Below are 17,502 nucleotides of genomic sequence, written 5' to 3' on the forward strand. Positions count from 1 at the left end.
TTTTCTCTCTCTGTCTGTCTTCTCTCTGTTTTTCTCTCTCTGTCTGTATGTCCCTCTCTCTCTCTCTCTGTCTGTCTTCTCTCTGTCTACCTGTCTGTCTCTCTATCTGTCTCTGCATCTGTCTCTCTCTCTCTGTCTACCTGTCTGTCTGTCTGTCTCTCAAGTTTCACTTTCATGTACGGAGGGAAGTTAAACGATCCGTCGCTGACATGAAGCCAAGAAGAAGAATTATTGTATTTTTATCAGATAGGTTCATTCCCGCTGGATGTTTGGATGTTTACCCCCTCTCCTCTCTTGCAGGACCTGGTTCTGGATCACGTGTTCGGTTTTAGAGGCTTCGATTGTCGCAACAACCTGCACTACCTCAATGACGGCACCGACATCGTCTACCACACCGCCGCCACCGCCATCGTGCACAGTCTCACCACCGGTAAAACCCCAGAGAACTTTATTAAACTACTTCCAGGAGGTTCAGATTGGGACTCGAACCTGTGACCATGATGTCAGAGTGATGTGTTCATGTGTCTGCTTGTGCTTTAGGAACTCAGAGCTTCTACCTGGAGCACACGGACGACATCCTCTCTCTGACCGCCAACCAGCACCCGAAATACAAAAACGTCATCGCCACTGGACAGATCGGTACACTGTGTGTGTGTGTGTGTGTGTGTGTGTGTGTGTGTGTGTGTGTGTGTGTGTGTGTGTGTGTGTGTGTGTGTGTGTGTGTGTGGGTGTGTGTCTGCATGTTTCTGTACTAACTCTGCTTCATGTTTGACCTGCTTGCTTTACTTGTTTTCACGGAGAGAATAAACTCTGACTTTGTCTTTAAAATAAAAATATTAAATCAGCAGATTTACATAAACAAATATGTTTTTTCTATTATAGATAAATATTTATGAACTTTTCTTTTGGCTGAAAAGGTTTGTCCACTTTTCCTGGATTTAAATGTTCAGATCGTTTAAGTAAGTAAAAGTTTGAACTCTGTGAAAATACTCAGTTATACTCAGTCCTGCATAGAAAATGTTATAAAAGTATTAAAAGTATAAAAACATTGCAGGCTGTTATACATGATGTAATTATATTATCTCATGCATTAATGTAAGAGCAGACTGTTTGGTTGTTGCAGCTCATTTTTAAATATTAACTAAAGATTATTTTCACTATTTATTAATCTGAAGATTATTTAAAACACTGATTGTTTGCTTTGTAAAAATAGTGAGAAATTAGCCCAAAGTGACACCTTTCTAGTCCAAAACTCAAACTTATTATTAAAACATTAACATTATTATTATTATTATTTCACATCATCTTTCTGTCAGTCGTCGTGATTAATGGACTGATTCAGAAGTTTAATTCATAACAAAATATCCGAAATTAAATTAAACCTGAAAATTAAAGTTTTTGTTTTGTTTTGTTTTTTATAAAATATCCTGCAGTTCTTTATTTACTGATCCATAAATGTGAAATTTTCTACAAAAACTTTATTAATATTTATCTCAGAAACACAAAATATGACATTAATACTCCTCAACACCTGAGACAGGTGCATTAATGTGCTCACGTGTGAATTTGGACCATGAAAAAGGTAAAGTTGTAGAAAACACACCGTTTTGCAGAAGCTTCAACACTTGTTGACATAATATCTACGTTAAGCAGTGAATCACTCGTTAATATTTATCTTTACTGTCGTTTTAAACTCACTTCAGGTTTTTATCTGTTTTTTGTTTTTTGTACGTGTGTGTGTGTTTTGGCCGGCCTCATTTGTCACCGTCTCACAACACCTCAGGTGACGTCAGTGAACTGCCAGGTAAAGACTGAATCGTTGTATATAAATGTCTTTAAAACCGTCTGTATATAAATACAACATGTTTTTGATGAAAATTGCTGCAGCATAAAACGTGAGAATATCGTGCGATGAGCTCACAGCTCACTTCCCTACTTCCTCCCTCTAACCACGCCCATCTTCCCACTTCATATGTCCTCACTTTTGCCAGGTGTTTATATTATATATATATCTAATTCTATATATATATAGAATTATATAATTCTATATATATATACATAATTATATATATAATTATATATATGTATATATGTATAATTATATCCATCCATCCATCCATCGTCTACCGCTTATCCGGGATCGGGTCGCGGGGGCAGCAGCTCCAGTAAGGAACCCCAATCTTCCCTTCTCCGGGCCACATCCTCCAGCTCCGACTGGGGGATCCTGAGGTGTTCCCAGTGAGGAGATATAATCTCTCCACCGAGTCCTGGGTCTTCCCCGGGGTCTCCTCCCAACTGGACGTGCCTGGAACACCTCCCTAGGGAGGCGCCCAGGTGGCTCCTTACTAGATGCCCGAACCACTTCAACTGGCTCCTTTCAACGTAAAGGAGCAGCGGCTCTACTCCGAGTCCCTCACGGATGGCTGAGCTTCTCACCCTATCTCTAAGGGAGACGCCAGCCACTCGTCTGAGAAAACCCATTTCGGCCGCTTGTACCCGTGATCTCGTTCTTTCGGTCATGACCCAGCCTTCATGACCATAGGTGAGGGTAGGAACGAAGATCGACCGGTATATTGAGAGCTTTGCCTTCTGGCTCAGCTCTTTTTTCGTCACAACGGTGCGGTAAAGTGACTGTAATACCGCCCCCGCTGCTCCGATTCTCCGGCCAATCTCTCGTTCCATCGTCCCCTCACTCGCGAACAAGACCCCGAGGTACTTGAACTCCTTCACTTGGGGTAATGGCTCATTCCCTACCCGGAGTAGGCAATCCACCGGTTTCCTGCTGAGAGCCATGGCCTCAGATTTAGAGGTGCTGATCCTCATCCTCATCCTCCTTGCAAGAGTAAAGAGTTGGTCTGTTGTTCCACGACCAGGACGGAATCCGCATTGTTCCTCTTCAATTAGAGGTTCGACTACCGGCCGAACCCTCCTTTCCAGTACCTTGGAGTAGACTTTACCAGGGAGGCTGAGAAGTGTGATACGCCTGTAGTTGGCACACACTCTCTGGTCCCCCTTTTTAAATAGGGGAACCACCACCCCGGTCTGCCAACCCCTAGGCACTGTCCCAGACTTCCACGCAATGTTGACGAGGCGTGTCAACCAAGACAACCCCTCAACACCCAAAGCCTTCAACATTTCTGGACGGATCTCATCAACCCCTGCGGCTTTGCCACTGTGGAGTTGTTTGACTACCTCAGTGACTTCCATCAGGGAAATTGACGATGATCCCCCATCAGCTTCCAGCTCTGCCTCAACCATAGAGGGCGTGTTAGTCGGATTCAGGAGTTCCTCAAAGTGCTCCTTCCAGCGGCCGATAACCTTCTCAGTCGAAGTCAGCAGGGTCCCACCCTTGCTGTACACAGCTTGGATGGTTCCTCGCTTCCCCCTCCTAAGGTGCCGGATGGTTTTCCAGAAGCACCTTGGTGCCGACCGAAAGTCCTTCTCCATAGCTTCTCCGAACTTCTCCCACACCCGCTGCTTTGCCTCTGACACGGCAGAAGCTGCCGCCCTTCTAGTCCTTCGATACCCTGCAACTGTTTCCGGAGTCCTCCCGGATAACATAACCCGGAATTATATATATATAATTATATATGTATATATAATTATAATATTATTATATAATTATATAATTATATATGTATATATATATAATCATATATATATGTAATTATATATGTATATATGTACATATAATTATATATATTATATATATATATATATATATATATATAATTATATACATATAATTATATAATAAGTTTGTGTGGATTGTGGAGACTTTTATATATAAATGACAAAATACATTTGTATGTTCACTTCTGTGCTTCATTAATATCCAGACTCATCTGGTTTCATAGGTAAAAAGCCAGAACTGTTTCCAAACTTGTTGGTGCTTTGAAGATTTCATACAACAAACTCAAAGTTAAAGACGTATAAAATAATATAAAACGTTTTGTTATCGATTGTCTGCTTGTAATAAAGTTAACGTTTACTTTTACCTGCATTTACATCTAAAAGTAGAATGTAGTTGTCTGTTTGAACTCCTCCTGCAAGATGCACCACAGGAATGCACCGCTGTTCTGGCTTCATCATGTTTTATCAGCGTGTAGTAAAATGGACAAACTGTGCGACACTAAATGATCCCTGAAACTCTCAAATCTGAAATCCTTCAATTAGATAAAGCCAGAAGTTGGAGGGTGAATCTCAGTCCTCAGTCAGCACTGTGCGCCACTCTGGTTCTCAGGGTGTGTCGTGATCCCTGTCGTCCCTGTGACAGACAAACCTCGCTATGTGTCCTCTGTCCTCATGTCTCCTGCTCTCTGCGCAGGCACCACTCCTTCCATCCACGTGTGGGACGCCATGAGTAAACAGACTCTGTCCATCCTCCGCTGCCCGCACACTAAAGGCGTCGGCTACGTTAACTTCAGCGCCACGGGGAAGCTGCTGCTGTCTGTCGGGGTGGAGCCTGAACACACCATCACTGTGTGGCGCTGGCAGGAGGGTGAGACTGATCAATAAATACAATAACAATGAATAAAATACACTCATAATCAGTGGTGGAGGAAGTACTCGGATCCTTCATTAAAGTGCTAATACCACATGTGAAAATATATCATCCAATCAGAATATTTGTATATTATCCGGCTTAAAGAAGTACACATGATGTAATACATATCATGTATATATATATATATATATACATGAGATATATATATATATATATATATATATATATATACGTATATATGTATATATATATATATATATATATATATATATATATATATATATATATATACATATATATACGTATATATGTATATATATATATATATATATACATATATAAAGTATACATATATATGTATATATATACAGGATATATATATACAGATATATATATACAGATATATATATATGTATATATCTGTATATATATATACATATATATGTATACTTTATATATGTATATACATATATACAGTATATATGTGTGTATATATATATATATATATATATATATATATAAATACTATATATATATACATACATATATATACTGTATATATGTATGTATATACTGTATATGTATATATATCATATATACAGATATATATACATATCAAATATATATATATACTGTATATATATACATTTTATATTATATCTCTATATTATATATCTATATATATACCATATCTATTATCTATATATCTCTCTGTATATATCTCTCTCTATCTCATATCTCTCTATCTATGTCTATCTCTCTATCTCTATACTCTCTAACTCTCTATCTCTCTCTCTCTCTTCTCTCCTCTCTCTCTCTCTCTCTCCCGTCTCTATTCTCTCTCTCTCTCTCTCTCTCCCTTCTCTTCTCTCTCTCCCTCTCTATTTCTCTCTTCTCTCTCTTCTCTCTATATATCTATCTCTCTATCTCCCGTATATATGTCTATATGTCTTTTACATTTCTTTTTAACACATACTGCCACATGATATCAACTGTCTGTGATAATGTTTGTCAGTTATATATATTAAATATAATAAATGGCAGGATCCAAAGTGTGCAGTAAAGCCGGACACCCAGACCGGATCTTCGTGGTGGAGTTTCGTCCGGACTCGGACTCGCAGTTCGTCTCTGTGGGAATTAAACATGTGAAGTTTCTGGACGCTGGCCGGCGGCGCTCTGATGTACAAGAAGGGCGTGGTGGGACGGTGGAGGACGGCAGGATGCAGACAATGCTGTCAGTCGCCTTTGGTGCTGTGAGTTCCCCTCTGACTTATTGTTGTTGTTGTTTGGTCATATTATATCACATCATATTATATATAGTATAATATTATATATAATATGATATTATATATAATATAATATCATATCATATTATATATAGTATAATATTATATATAATATGATATTATATATAATATAATATCATATTATATATAATATCATATGATGTTATATATAATATCCTATGATATTATATATAATATAATATCATATTATATATAATATCATATCATATGATATTATATATAATATCATATCATATTATATTATATATAATCCATCCATCCATCCATCGTCTACTGCTTATCCGGGATCGGGTCGCCGGGGCAGCAGCTCCAGTAAGGAACCCCAATCTTCCCTTCTCCGGGCCACATTCTCCAGCTCGTTCCCAGGCCAGTGAGGAGATATAATGTCTCCACCGAGTCCTGGGTCTTCCCCGGGGTCTCCTCCCAGCTGGACGTGCCTGGAACACCTCCCTAGGGAGGCGCCCAGGTGGCATCCTTACTAGATGCCCGAACCACCTCAACTGGCTCCTTTCAACGTAAAGGAGCAGCGGCTCTACTCCGAGTCTCTCACGGATGGCTGAACTTCTCACCCTATCTCTAAGGGAGACGCCAGCCACCGGTCTGAGAAAACCCATTTCGGCCGCTTGTACCCGTGATCTCGTTCTTTCGGTCATGACCCAGCCTTCATGACCATAGGTGAGGGTAGGAACGAACATCAGGGAAATTGACGATGATCCCCCATCAGCTTCCAGCTCTGCCTCTACCATAGAGGGCGTGTTAGTCGGATTCAGGAGTTCCTCAAAGTGCTCCTTCCACCGGCCGATAACCTTCTCAGTCAAAGTCAGCAGGGTCCCACCCTTGCTGTACACAGCTTGGATGGTTCCTCGCTTTCCCCTCCTGAGGTGCCGGATGGTTTTCCAGAAGCACCTTGGTGCCGACCGAAAGTCCTTCTCCATAGCTTCTCCGAACTTCTCCCACACCCGCTGCTTTGCCTCTGACACGGCAGAGGCTGCCGCCCTGCTAGTCCTTCAGTACCCTGCAACGGTTTCCGGAGTCCTCCCGGATAACATAACCCGGAAGGACTCCTTCTTCAGTCGGACGGCTTCCCTGACCACCGGGGTCCACCACGGTGTTCGGGGGTTACCGCCCCTTGAGGCACCTAAGGCTCCAAGAAGGCCGAATACTCCGAACTGCGGTTTGGGGCATAGGCACAAACAACAGTCAGAGTTTCCCCCCCATAACCCGAAGGCGTAGGGAGGCGACCCTCTCGTCTACCGGGGTAAACTCCAACATAGCGGCGCTCAGCCGGGGGCTAGTGAGAATCCCCACCCTGGCCTGACGCCTCACACCTTGGGCAACTCTGGAAAAGAATAGAGTCCAAACCCTATCCAGGAGTACGGTTCCAGATCCAAGACTGTGCGTGGAGGTAAGCCCCACCAGATCCAACTGGTAGTGATCCACCTCCCGCACTAGTTCCGGCTCCTTCCCCCACAGAGAGGTGACGTTCCACGTCCCCAGAGCCAGCCTCTGCTGCCCGGGTCTGGTCCGTCGAGGTCCCTGACCATCACTGCCACCCTTGTGACAGCGCACCCGACCCCAGCGGTTTTTCCCATGAGTAGTGGGCCCACAGGATGGATGGATGGGAGGCACTACGTAGCTTCTTCGGGCTGTGCCCGACCGGGCTCCGTGGCAAACGCGGCCACCAGGCACTCGCTGTCAGGGCCCCGGGCAGGGTCTCTCCTTTCCTTTCCCTTTTTTTCATGAAGTCGTTTTTGAACCATTCTTAGTCTGGATCCTCGCCGATATAATATTATATATAATATCATATTATATCATATTATACATAATATCATATTATATCATATTGTATATAATATAATATCAACAAATCGGCAAAGAGCAGCATAATACATCTCACAGTTTAGAAGTGTTTGTGTAGATGTTGAAGGTGTTGAATGTTGAAAGTGTTCTTGGAGAATGAGAATGAGAATCATCAGTCACACTTCTGTAACTTCTGTGTATTTATACAGAATAACTTGACGTTCACCGGAGCCATCAACGGGGACGTGTACGTGTGGCGGGACCACTACCTGCTGAGGGTCGTAGCGAAGGCTCACACCGGGCCGGTGTTCACCATGTACACCACGCTGAGAGACGGGCTCATCGTCACCGGCGGCAAGGAGAGGCCGTGAGTCACACAGACAGGCGGCCCGTTACAGACAGACGGCTCGTTACAGACAGACAGACGGCTCGTTACAGACAAACAGACGGCTCGTTACAGACAGACGGCTCGTTACAGACAGACGGCCCATTACAGACAGACAGCCCGTTACAGACAGACGGCCCGTTACAGACAGACGGCTCATTACAGACAGACAGACGGCTCGTTACAGACAGACAGCCCGTAACAGACAGACGGCCCGTTACAGACAGACGGCTCGTTGCAGAAAGACGGCTCGTTACAGACAGACGGCTCGTTACAGACAGACGGCTCGTTACAGACAGACAGACAGCTCGTTACAGACAGACGGTTCGTTACAGACAGACGGCTCGTTACAGACAGACGGCTCGTTACAGACAGACAGACAGCTCGTTACAGACAGATGGATCGTTACAGACAGACGGCTCATTACCAACTAACACTGTGTGTGTGTGTGTGTGTGTGTCAGGACTAAGGAGGGCGGTGCGGTGAAGCTCTGGGATCAGGAGATGAAGCGTTGTCGTGCCTTCCAGCTGGAGACGGGGCAGCAGGTGGAGTGTGTCCGCTCCGTCTGCAGAGGCAAGGTGAGAACTTTTTTACTTTTTGAATCTTCGCCACCCAAGCGTCCTCCTCGTCCCTCATCAGCCCCCCCCCCCCTCCTCTTCGTCCTCAGGGTAAGATCCTGGTGGGGACGAAGGACGGGGAGATCATCGAGGTCGGGGAAAAGAACGCGGCGTGCAACCTGCTGCTGGACAGTCACGCTCGGGGGGGAATCTGGGGTCTGACCGCTCATCCTGCTAAAGAGCTCTGCATCACTGCCAGCGACGACGCCACCATCCGGCTGTGGGACCTCACGGACAAGGTACACACACACACACACACACACACACTCACACACACACACACACACACACACACACACACACACACCATGTCACCTACTATCTTTGCGTGCACAAAATATTCAGGTTTAATTGCATAATTCAGAAAAAGACAAAACAAGTGTTTACACGTTAATGGAAATGAATATTTCCGTCTTTACTTTAACGTTTTCTTCTACGACATTAATCATTATTTCTGAAGCTTCTACGCGTCTTAATAACGTTGGTTACTAGGATGATAGGAGGAACTTTATGGGTAACAGACAATCATCAATGTTGACAAATAAAATGTTTGTTTTTATGAATAGGCCGATTTATCTTTGCTAATAACAGCTGGATTCACTTCATGTAATGTTACCTGGATATGATATCATTGCATTTTATTTTATTTATCGGTTTCAGCAGCATTTTCTGATGTTTTTGCATTAAATATATTACTTCAAAGATTAATTGATTACCAGTATAGTTGGCGATTATATTCTTTAGTCGACGAATCGTTGCAGTTTAATAATCTTTTACTAAAGTTCAGATTGAGATTTCCCCTCGTCTCTCTCCGTAGAAACTGTTGAACAAGGTGTGTGTAGGCCACGCTGCGCGCTGTGTGAGCTACAGCGCAGACGGAGAGATGCTGGCGGTCGGGATGAAGAACGGCGAGTTCCTCCTCCTCCTCTCCAACTCGCTGAAGATGTGGGCGAAGAAACGAGACCGCAGCGTCGCCATCCAGGACATCCGGTAGGAGAGAGAATATTAAAAACTTAATATTTGTATGTGCAGAAATATTCATATAAACATTTTGTGTGTGTGTGTGTGTGTGTGTGTGTGTGTGTGTGTGTGTGTGTGTGTGTGTGTGTGTGTGTGTGTGTGTGTGTGTGTGTGTGTGTGTGTGTGTGTGTGCAGGTTCAGTCCTGACAGGCGGCTGTTGGCGGTCGGATCGGTGGAGAACACGGTGGATGTTTACGATGTGAGCGCAGGACCAAGTTTGACCCGGGTGGTTTACTGCAGCGACATCCCGGCCTTCATCCTGCAGCTCGACTTCTCTGCTGACAGCTGCTACATACAGGTACACACACACACACACACACACACACACATTCACACACACACACACACTCACACACACACACACTCACACACACACACTCACATACACACACACACACACACACACACACACTCACATGTATATATTCCAATACATCTTTTTCTTCAATTGGAATCACAGGAGGCGTAATGTTATTATTATGCAATTAAACCTGAATATTTTGTGCACGCAAAGATAGTAGGTGACATGGTGTGTGTGTGTGTGTGTGTGTGTGTGTGTGTGTGTGTGTGTGTGTGTGTGTGCGCGTGTGTGTGTGTGTGTGTGTGTGTGCGTGTGTGTGCGTGTATGTATGTGTGTGTCTGCAGGTGTCCACAGGAGCTTATAAGCGGCAGGTGTTTGAGGTTCCTTCGGGGAAGTTGGTGAGTGACCAGACCATCATCGATAGAGTCACCTGGGCAACCTGGACCAGGTAACACACACACACACACACACACACACACTTTTACCTGCATGAACTCATATTAATGTAAAATAAACAGAAGCTTTAGCAGGAGAGGCAGGAGGCTGAAAGCTTAGAGAACGACTCCAAAATTATTAATAACAGATTTACAATAAATAAAAATGAGTCATTAAAAAAAGTATTAAATTAATCATAAAAAAAATGGTTTTAAATGTTTTTTACATTTTTATGATTTTCTATGAAATTTTCTGACTTTTAAAAAAACCTTTTTTAGATTTTTTACTGACATTAAAGTAATAAAAAAAAGTCAGAAATAAGTCATAGTATAGTTTGTCCTAAAAAGCCCTTAAAGAATCTTTCTCATACCTCTTTGGACAAATGTTCAACAAAAGCTACAAAATGTAACACCTGTAATAAAACGGTGCAATAGTGCAGAGATAAATATGATTTATTAACCGGTTGCTTTATATACATGAGGTACGCAGATATGACAGGATGTACAAAGTATACATGATATTTACTGTACATGTTAAAGACATGTATTTAAACAATATAAACATCACTTACAGGTACAGTGCATGTTCACTGTCACAGGAATTCTTCTTCTCCTAGTTTTACAAACGATTATTTTCCTCCTTTCTCTCCCTCAGCATCCTGGGAGATGAAGTTTTGGGGATTTGGCCACGAAACGCAGACAAAGCTGAAGTGAACTGTGCGTGTGTGTCTCACGCCGGCCTCAACGTCGTCACCGGAGACGACTTCGGATTGGTCAAACTGTTCGACTTCCCGTGCACAGAGAAGTTTGTGAGTCTCACACAGTTACAGGTTCAAGTGTTTGTCTCCAGGCTGCAGAACATCTTGTTATTCATAATGTTTGTCACAATGGAGATAATAACACATAAAGATAACCATATTTAATCTTTACAATGCAGGTTAGAAAAGTATGACATGTTCTTCAGTTAGCAGGATAAAATAAATGAGTTTCAGGACTTTGGGGCTCCATGATGTTAAAATCTCTTTTAAAGTTTGCTCCATAATTAATAATAAATAATATTGAGCTGATAGAATATAACCAAGAGCTTCTCATGACAACTTCTTATATTGATTTCTTTAGTAAGTTGATTTAGTTTCTGCACTAAATGTTTGATTACTTTGAAAATATAGTTTACTTTATAACTGCTTACACCTCTATATTTAATATTGTTTACTTACATATATACATTTACATCAAAACTGTTGTTAAGATAATCTAATGACAATGTCTTAGTCATTAAGTTTACATTAGTGGCCCTATTATGATCCATACCATATGTGCATAAACAGGATATTGTCTTGACATGACATTATCTCCATGCTCTAATGAAGTTAAGGGAACCCTTTAATGATCACGAGGAAGTGACCTTCACATCTGTTTTAGATTATTTTGGTGTCATGATCATATGTGCTTCAATGTATGATTAGGAGACAATGTTCATGTGTTCATTAAGAACTCAAATATAAGGGGTAGATTCTCTCTGTTTCATACCACAATGTTGTGAGCAATAAATATCCTCGACATTACTTGGAGGTCCTACCGACGAGATGCCAATGCTGCGAGTTGCTGTGTTTTTTCTCTGGGAAATCCAATTTTCCTTGGCCAGGCAGCCATAAAGACGGCTGTGGTGAAATCTCAAGGAATTGAGAAACCAGACTTGGACTTCCAGAGAAAAAAGACCAACTCATAGTAAGAAAAACGAACTTGGAGTGAATTTACTTTGAAGTTGTATTGGTTACTTAAAAAAAAAAAAAGCAGGGGAGAGTGAATTTAAGACGTGTACAGTTATGGTTGGAATTTTTTTTTAATGTGTTGTTTGTCATTGTTTGTAAAGGTCTGTCTATTGTTAAATGTTTACGCTGGGGGAATCATGTCCATTCGCTAAGTAATCTGAGTTTCTGGTTTGGAAGGTCCTAATGACTTGTCTTAAAGTTCAGAGATTCTCGATTGAAGGAATTTGATTTGCTTTGCAGCAACATGCACGAATCACAGGGTGGAGGTTTTTGGCCCATGCCTGTGCCAGTCCGTTCAGTGGTTAATAAGTCTGAAAAGTCTATTAATAAGTCCGTTTTGAGTTGAGGGGGTTGAAAGTCAAAAGAATAGAACCTGACCTCGTAACTCCGAGTGCACAAACAAAAAGTGGGCTAATTTCCATGTTTTTGTAGGATCCTTTGTGAGTTGAAAAACTCAGTATAGAGCGCTGAATATTGTTTGTGAAGCATGGTATTTTTTATTTTTAACTTCTTGTTGATTAGAGAACTGCAGAGAGCAGTCTGAAGTTTCTCTGTTACAATCTTTGAGAAATATTCGCCCCCCCTTTTCTTTTTTCCCCTCATCCTGATCCTTTCAGAGGAGATGGACAGAGGAGCTCCAGCCCAGGGTGTGTGTGTGCCTGCTTATTTGCTGCAGTGTGAATTGTTATGATATTTGTCATTGACTAAGTACATGTATTTAATTATATATTATATAAGGGGCAACACATATTACATACAGTAACATTGAGGGAAAGAGAAGAGAGGTTTGACTGACGAAACATATAGAAAGGTTAATGTTGAGTGGATTTTTTATTTTTTAGAAAAGGCTAAAAAGCTAGTTTTTATTTCCACCGAGAATAGACAGAGTACAACGTTTTCTTATATATATATATATATATATATATATATAAGTAAAAATAAGAATACAAAGGGTCATTATTATTGTTTGTTGTACAACAAAATAATAATTAATCAACTATATCTGTGTTTATGTGTTCTCTGTTTCATACCACAATGTTGTGAGCAATAAATATCCTCGACACTGTCAAACCACAAAATTATTTATATTTCAGCATTTTATTTTAACTTCATAGATTCTCATTTTGTTTTGCACGTTTTCTTTTTTTATTCCTTCTAATTACACAAACATTTTTACATTAGTTTTACTGCACAGATGACACAAATATATATAATTTTATTTTATATATCTTGTATTTTAACTCTTTATTTTACGTCTTACAGTAACAAAGATGGTTTATTGTTTATGAAAGAGAAATGTGAGTGTTTCTTTGTGTCTGCAGGCCAAACACAAGCGCTACCTCGGCCACTCTGCTCACGTGACCAACATCCGCTTCTCCCACGAAGACAAATACGTGATGAGCACAGGAGGAGACGACTGCAGGTAAACTGAGACTTTCTATCACTGCAGAAACAATAAAGCTGCCAAGAACCCAAAGTACAAGAAGAATGACTCAAATATTTAGTGACATTTAGTGGACATATTATTAAAATGTTTGTAAAAAACATTATTTCAGTGTTTATACACAGAAACACAAATATAGTAGTCTATTTACAAGTAAAGGGATTTTATTCTAACTTGTTTTCTGCATTTTTTATGCCTGAAAGTTACTGAAAATATGAATATTTTTACCGTCTACGGACATAAATGATACTTTGTGAAAGCCACAAATCATCACTTCAGATACAGTTGTGTTCCTATAAATAAGATCCAAACTGTTAAACTGTGGTGAGTCAAAGTATGTCATAAAGTCACAAACATCTTATATATCTTATATAGTGTCCAACAATATTGTGAAGAATGTCATAGAATAGCATCTTATGAAAAGTTATAATTTAATATGTCATAGTATAATATATTATATAAAGTCATAGTATAGTATATTATAAATTCATAGTATAATATATTATAAAGTCATAATATAATATATTATAAAGTCATAGTATATTATAAAGTCATAGCATATTATAAAGTCATAGTATAGTATATTATAAAGTCATAGTATAGTATATTATAAAGTCATAGTATATTATAAAGTCATAATATAGTATATTATAAAGTCATAGTATATTATAAAGTCATAATATAGTATATTATAAAGTCATAGTATATTATAAAGTCATAATATAGTATATTATAAAGTCATAGTATAGTATATTATAAAGTCATAGTATATTATAAAGTCATAGTATAATATATTATAAAGTCATAATATAGTATATTATAAAGTCATAGTATAATATATTATAAAGTCATAGTATATTATAAAGTCATAATATAGTATATTATAAAGTCATAGTATAATATATTATAAAGTCATAGTATATTATAAAGTCATAATATAGTATATTATAAAGTCATAGTATATTATAAAGTCATAGTATATTATAAAGTCATAGTATAATATATTATAAAGTCATAGTATAGTATATTATAAAGTCATAGTATATTATAAAGTCATAGTATAATATATTATAAAGTCATAGTATAGTATATTATAAAGTCATAGTATATTATAAAGTCATAGTATAATATATTATAAAGTCATAGTATAGTATATTATAAAGTCATAGTATATTATAAAGTCATAGTATAATATATTATAAAGTCATAGTATAGTATATTATAAAGTCATAGTATATTATAAAGTCATAATATATTATAAAGTCATAGTATATTATAAAGTCATAATATATTATAAAGTCATAGTATAGTATATTATAAAGTCATAGTATATTATAAAGTCATAGTATATTATAAAGTCATAGTATATTATAAAGTCATAGTATATTATAAAGTCATAGTATATTATAAAGTCATAGTATATTATAAAGTCATAGTATATTATAAAGTCATAGTATAGTATATTATAAAAGTAAAACTGTTGTCTGTGTTGCAGTGTGTTCGTTTGGAAATGTCTGTAAAACGCAGAGACTTCGTCTGCTGACGCTTTTCTCCAAAGCGCCTGAACACGTGACAGCACCACAAGTGGCTCCAGAGGGAGTAGAACCTGCAACCTTCAACCTTCGTTTCTACAGTTTACAAGCCGGAGATGGAAGAAGACGAGACTTTTAGATTCTGTCGCGGTGACGAGGCAGAAAACTTCAGACCAAACGATGGATCACATGACCCTGAAGCTGAACAAATGAAGAGACGTGAAGAAGCAGAAGAAAACAACATTTGAGATTTTCACAAAGACAAAGCAGAAGCCATTAGTCCAGGGGCCAGATGCATAAAGTCTGTGTGCACACAAGAGGAGCATGGATTCATATTCAGATGTATGAAGTTTGATCTTCTGTCAATCTTTGTGGACAGGTTCTCACTTTTTAAACTCTATTTTGGGGCCAAACTATTTCATATGTAAATAATACATTTGGTGTGTTTTTATCTGTTAAAATAGTTATTACTGAAGAAAGAAGAAAAACATCAATATAACAGCTGATTACAAGGGTTATTATTATATTATTAAAATGTTCCTTCTGTACTAGAAACGAAAAGATCTGCTCAACTAAAGATGCAATCATGGAAGATTAAAGCTGCCATTTGAAAAAATTAATGTAATAATAAAGAAGAAATGTAGAAATAAAAGCCTCAATTATCAAATGAATTATCAGATAAAAATAAATGATGATTACATAAAATGTATTTATTTATTTGAATTTTAATCTTTTCTCAATTTATTATGTTCTGTTTACATTTATTTCGCTTTATTTGTATTATTTATTTGTATTATTTCTTCACCCGCATGTTAATGAGGGGGCGTGTCATGATGATAATTGTCTCTGTCCCCACGACCAATCGATGGCCTCTGTCATATAGATCAACCAATGGCTGACATCATCAAGACACGCCCCCTCAGTAACATACAGGAGAAGAAACACAAATAAATTAAGAAGTACAAACATAAATATGGAAATTAATAAATAGGAGATAAAGAAAAACTTAAATGAATGTAAATTGAAAAGAATAAATAAATAAATATAAAAATCAGTTATTTGTTTGTATTTATAATTAATTCTTTAACCTGCACATTTATTTGCTAGTTGAGGCTTTTATTTCTACATTTCTTTATTTCTTGTAAAGTCAGCTTTAGTCCTCCACATCAACGAGGCTTCATCAGACTCATTCACATTTACAGGTGTAATAAGATGGTTCATGAATAATGTGTGTTATTATTTTCTGTCTCATGGTTTGTGTATATTTATACATCGGCCTCCTGGATCGATGCTGCATTCAAGTCCCCTTTGGAAAACACAAGATTGAAAGAGTTTCACAGTAAACACAAGTGATGGGACCATTTAAAGGAGAAACTGGTAACTGATCTGCTGACATGATACAAAACATTAAGGACGTTCTGCACTGGGGGAAAAGATGCGTTTCATATTTATAGAAACGTCCTGAAGTTTAATTTGAATTACTTTTCAATTTAAAGAGCCTTTACTGCGTCTGTCGTTGGATATCATCACACTTAAGTGCCTTTCTGGATCTTTCTACTTCTGTTTGTTTTCTTCTTTTTCATTGGGGATATTTCATACACTTTTGTTATTTTTATTTCATCCACAGTTGAACTTGTTTTGTATTCTGTCTGGTGCTACACTGAGAATGTTTTATTCAACAGAAATGGACGGAAATATGAAAATATTTTCTTCGCTGCTGCTTTTTGTTTTAAAGACCATTGTGACCGTAAAACAACAAAAGAAATACATGTTCAGAGAAATATTTATGGAAATATCTAAATGTTATTTATGCCTACATTACAGTGTGGATGAGTTTTCTGTGTCTGGATGTTAACTTCTAACTGTTGTGAAAAGTGTCAAAAGAGTTTGTGTGAAGAGTTCCAGATGTTAAACACCTGCTTTGTTGAAACCCTTGATTTCCTGCGGGATCAGAAGGTCCCTGAAGTAATCACGAGGCTCGTTGTTTTCTGTCTGAGAAGCAAGAAAAAATAGTTTCATCGACACGACTGCTTGAAAAATTCACAATAAATGAAAGTTTGATACTCGAGTCACAGTTTGTAATGATTTTCCACTTATTCGATCGATAGATACTTTATTAATCCCGAGGGAAATTTAGGCATCCAGTAGCTTAAAAGACATTATACATGATACCTTCAACCAATCATCGTGTTGAGCGACCAATGAGACGCAGCCAGAGTGTCTCAGGTGTTTCAGGAACAAAGGTGAGCTCTCTGATCACTGCTGGGTCCTAGTGCTCCACCCTGCTGTTCCCCTCCACATCAACAACAGGCTTGACAGACTAACCCAGATCAGCCTGAACTCCTCTTCTTCATCACAGCGAACACTTCATCTGGACTTCAAC

General features: G+C 38.9%; 1 protein-coding gene across 1 annotated transcript in view; it reads left to right on the top strand.

Moving 5' to 3' along the window:
• The window catches only part of LOC115020316 (echinoderm microtubule-associated protein-like 6), a 43,335-nt gene extending 26,148 nt beyond the window's left edge, over positions 1–17,187 (top strand). The window contains 16 exon segments of the mRNA XM_029450270.1: positions 301–430; positions 541–639; positions 1,784–1,804; positions 4,328–4,501; positions 5,552–5,658; positions 5,660–5,705; positions 5,708–5,760; positions 7,824–7,981; positions 8,463–8,577; positions 8,667–8,855; positions 9,434–9,606; positions 9,772–9,934; positions 10,282–10,385; positions 11,027–11,180; positions 13,466–13,566; positions 15,083–17,187. Of these exon segments, the coding sequence (XP_029306130.1) occupies positions 301–430; positions 541–639; positions 1,784–1,804; positions 4,328–4,501; positions 5,552–5,658; positions 5,660–5,705; positions 5,708–5,760; positions 7,824–7,981; positions 8,463–8,577; positions 8,667–8,855; positions 9,434–9,606; positions 9,772–9,934; positions 10,282–10,385; positions 11,027–11,180; positions 13,466–13,566; positions 15,083–15,107 (1,812 nt within the window). The 3' untranslated portion in view covers positions 15,108–17,187.
• Positions 17,188–17,502: the final 315 nt, after the last annotated feature.

This window comes from Cottoperca gobio, chromosome 15, assembly GCF_900634415.1.
Source record: "Cottoperca gobio chromosome 15, fCotGob3.1, whole genome shotgun sequence".
Lineage (NCBI taxonomy): Eukaryota > Metazoa > Chordata > Actinopteri > Perciformes > Bovichtidae > Cottoperca > Cottoperca gobio.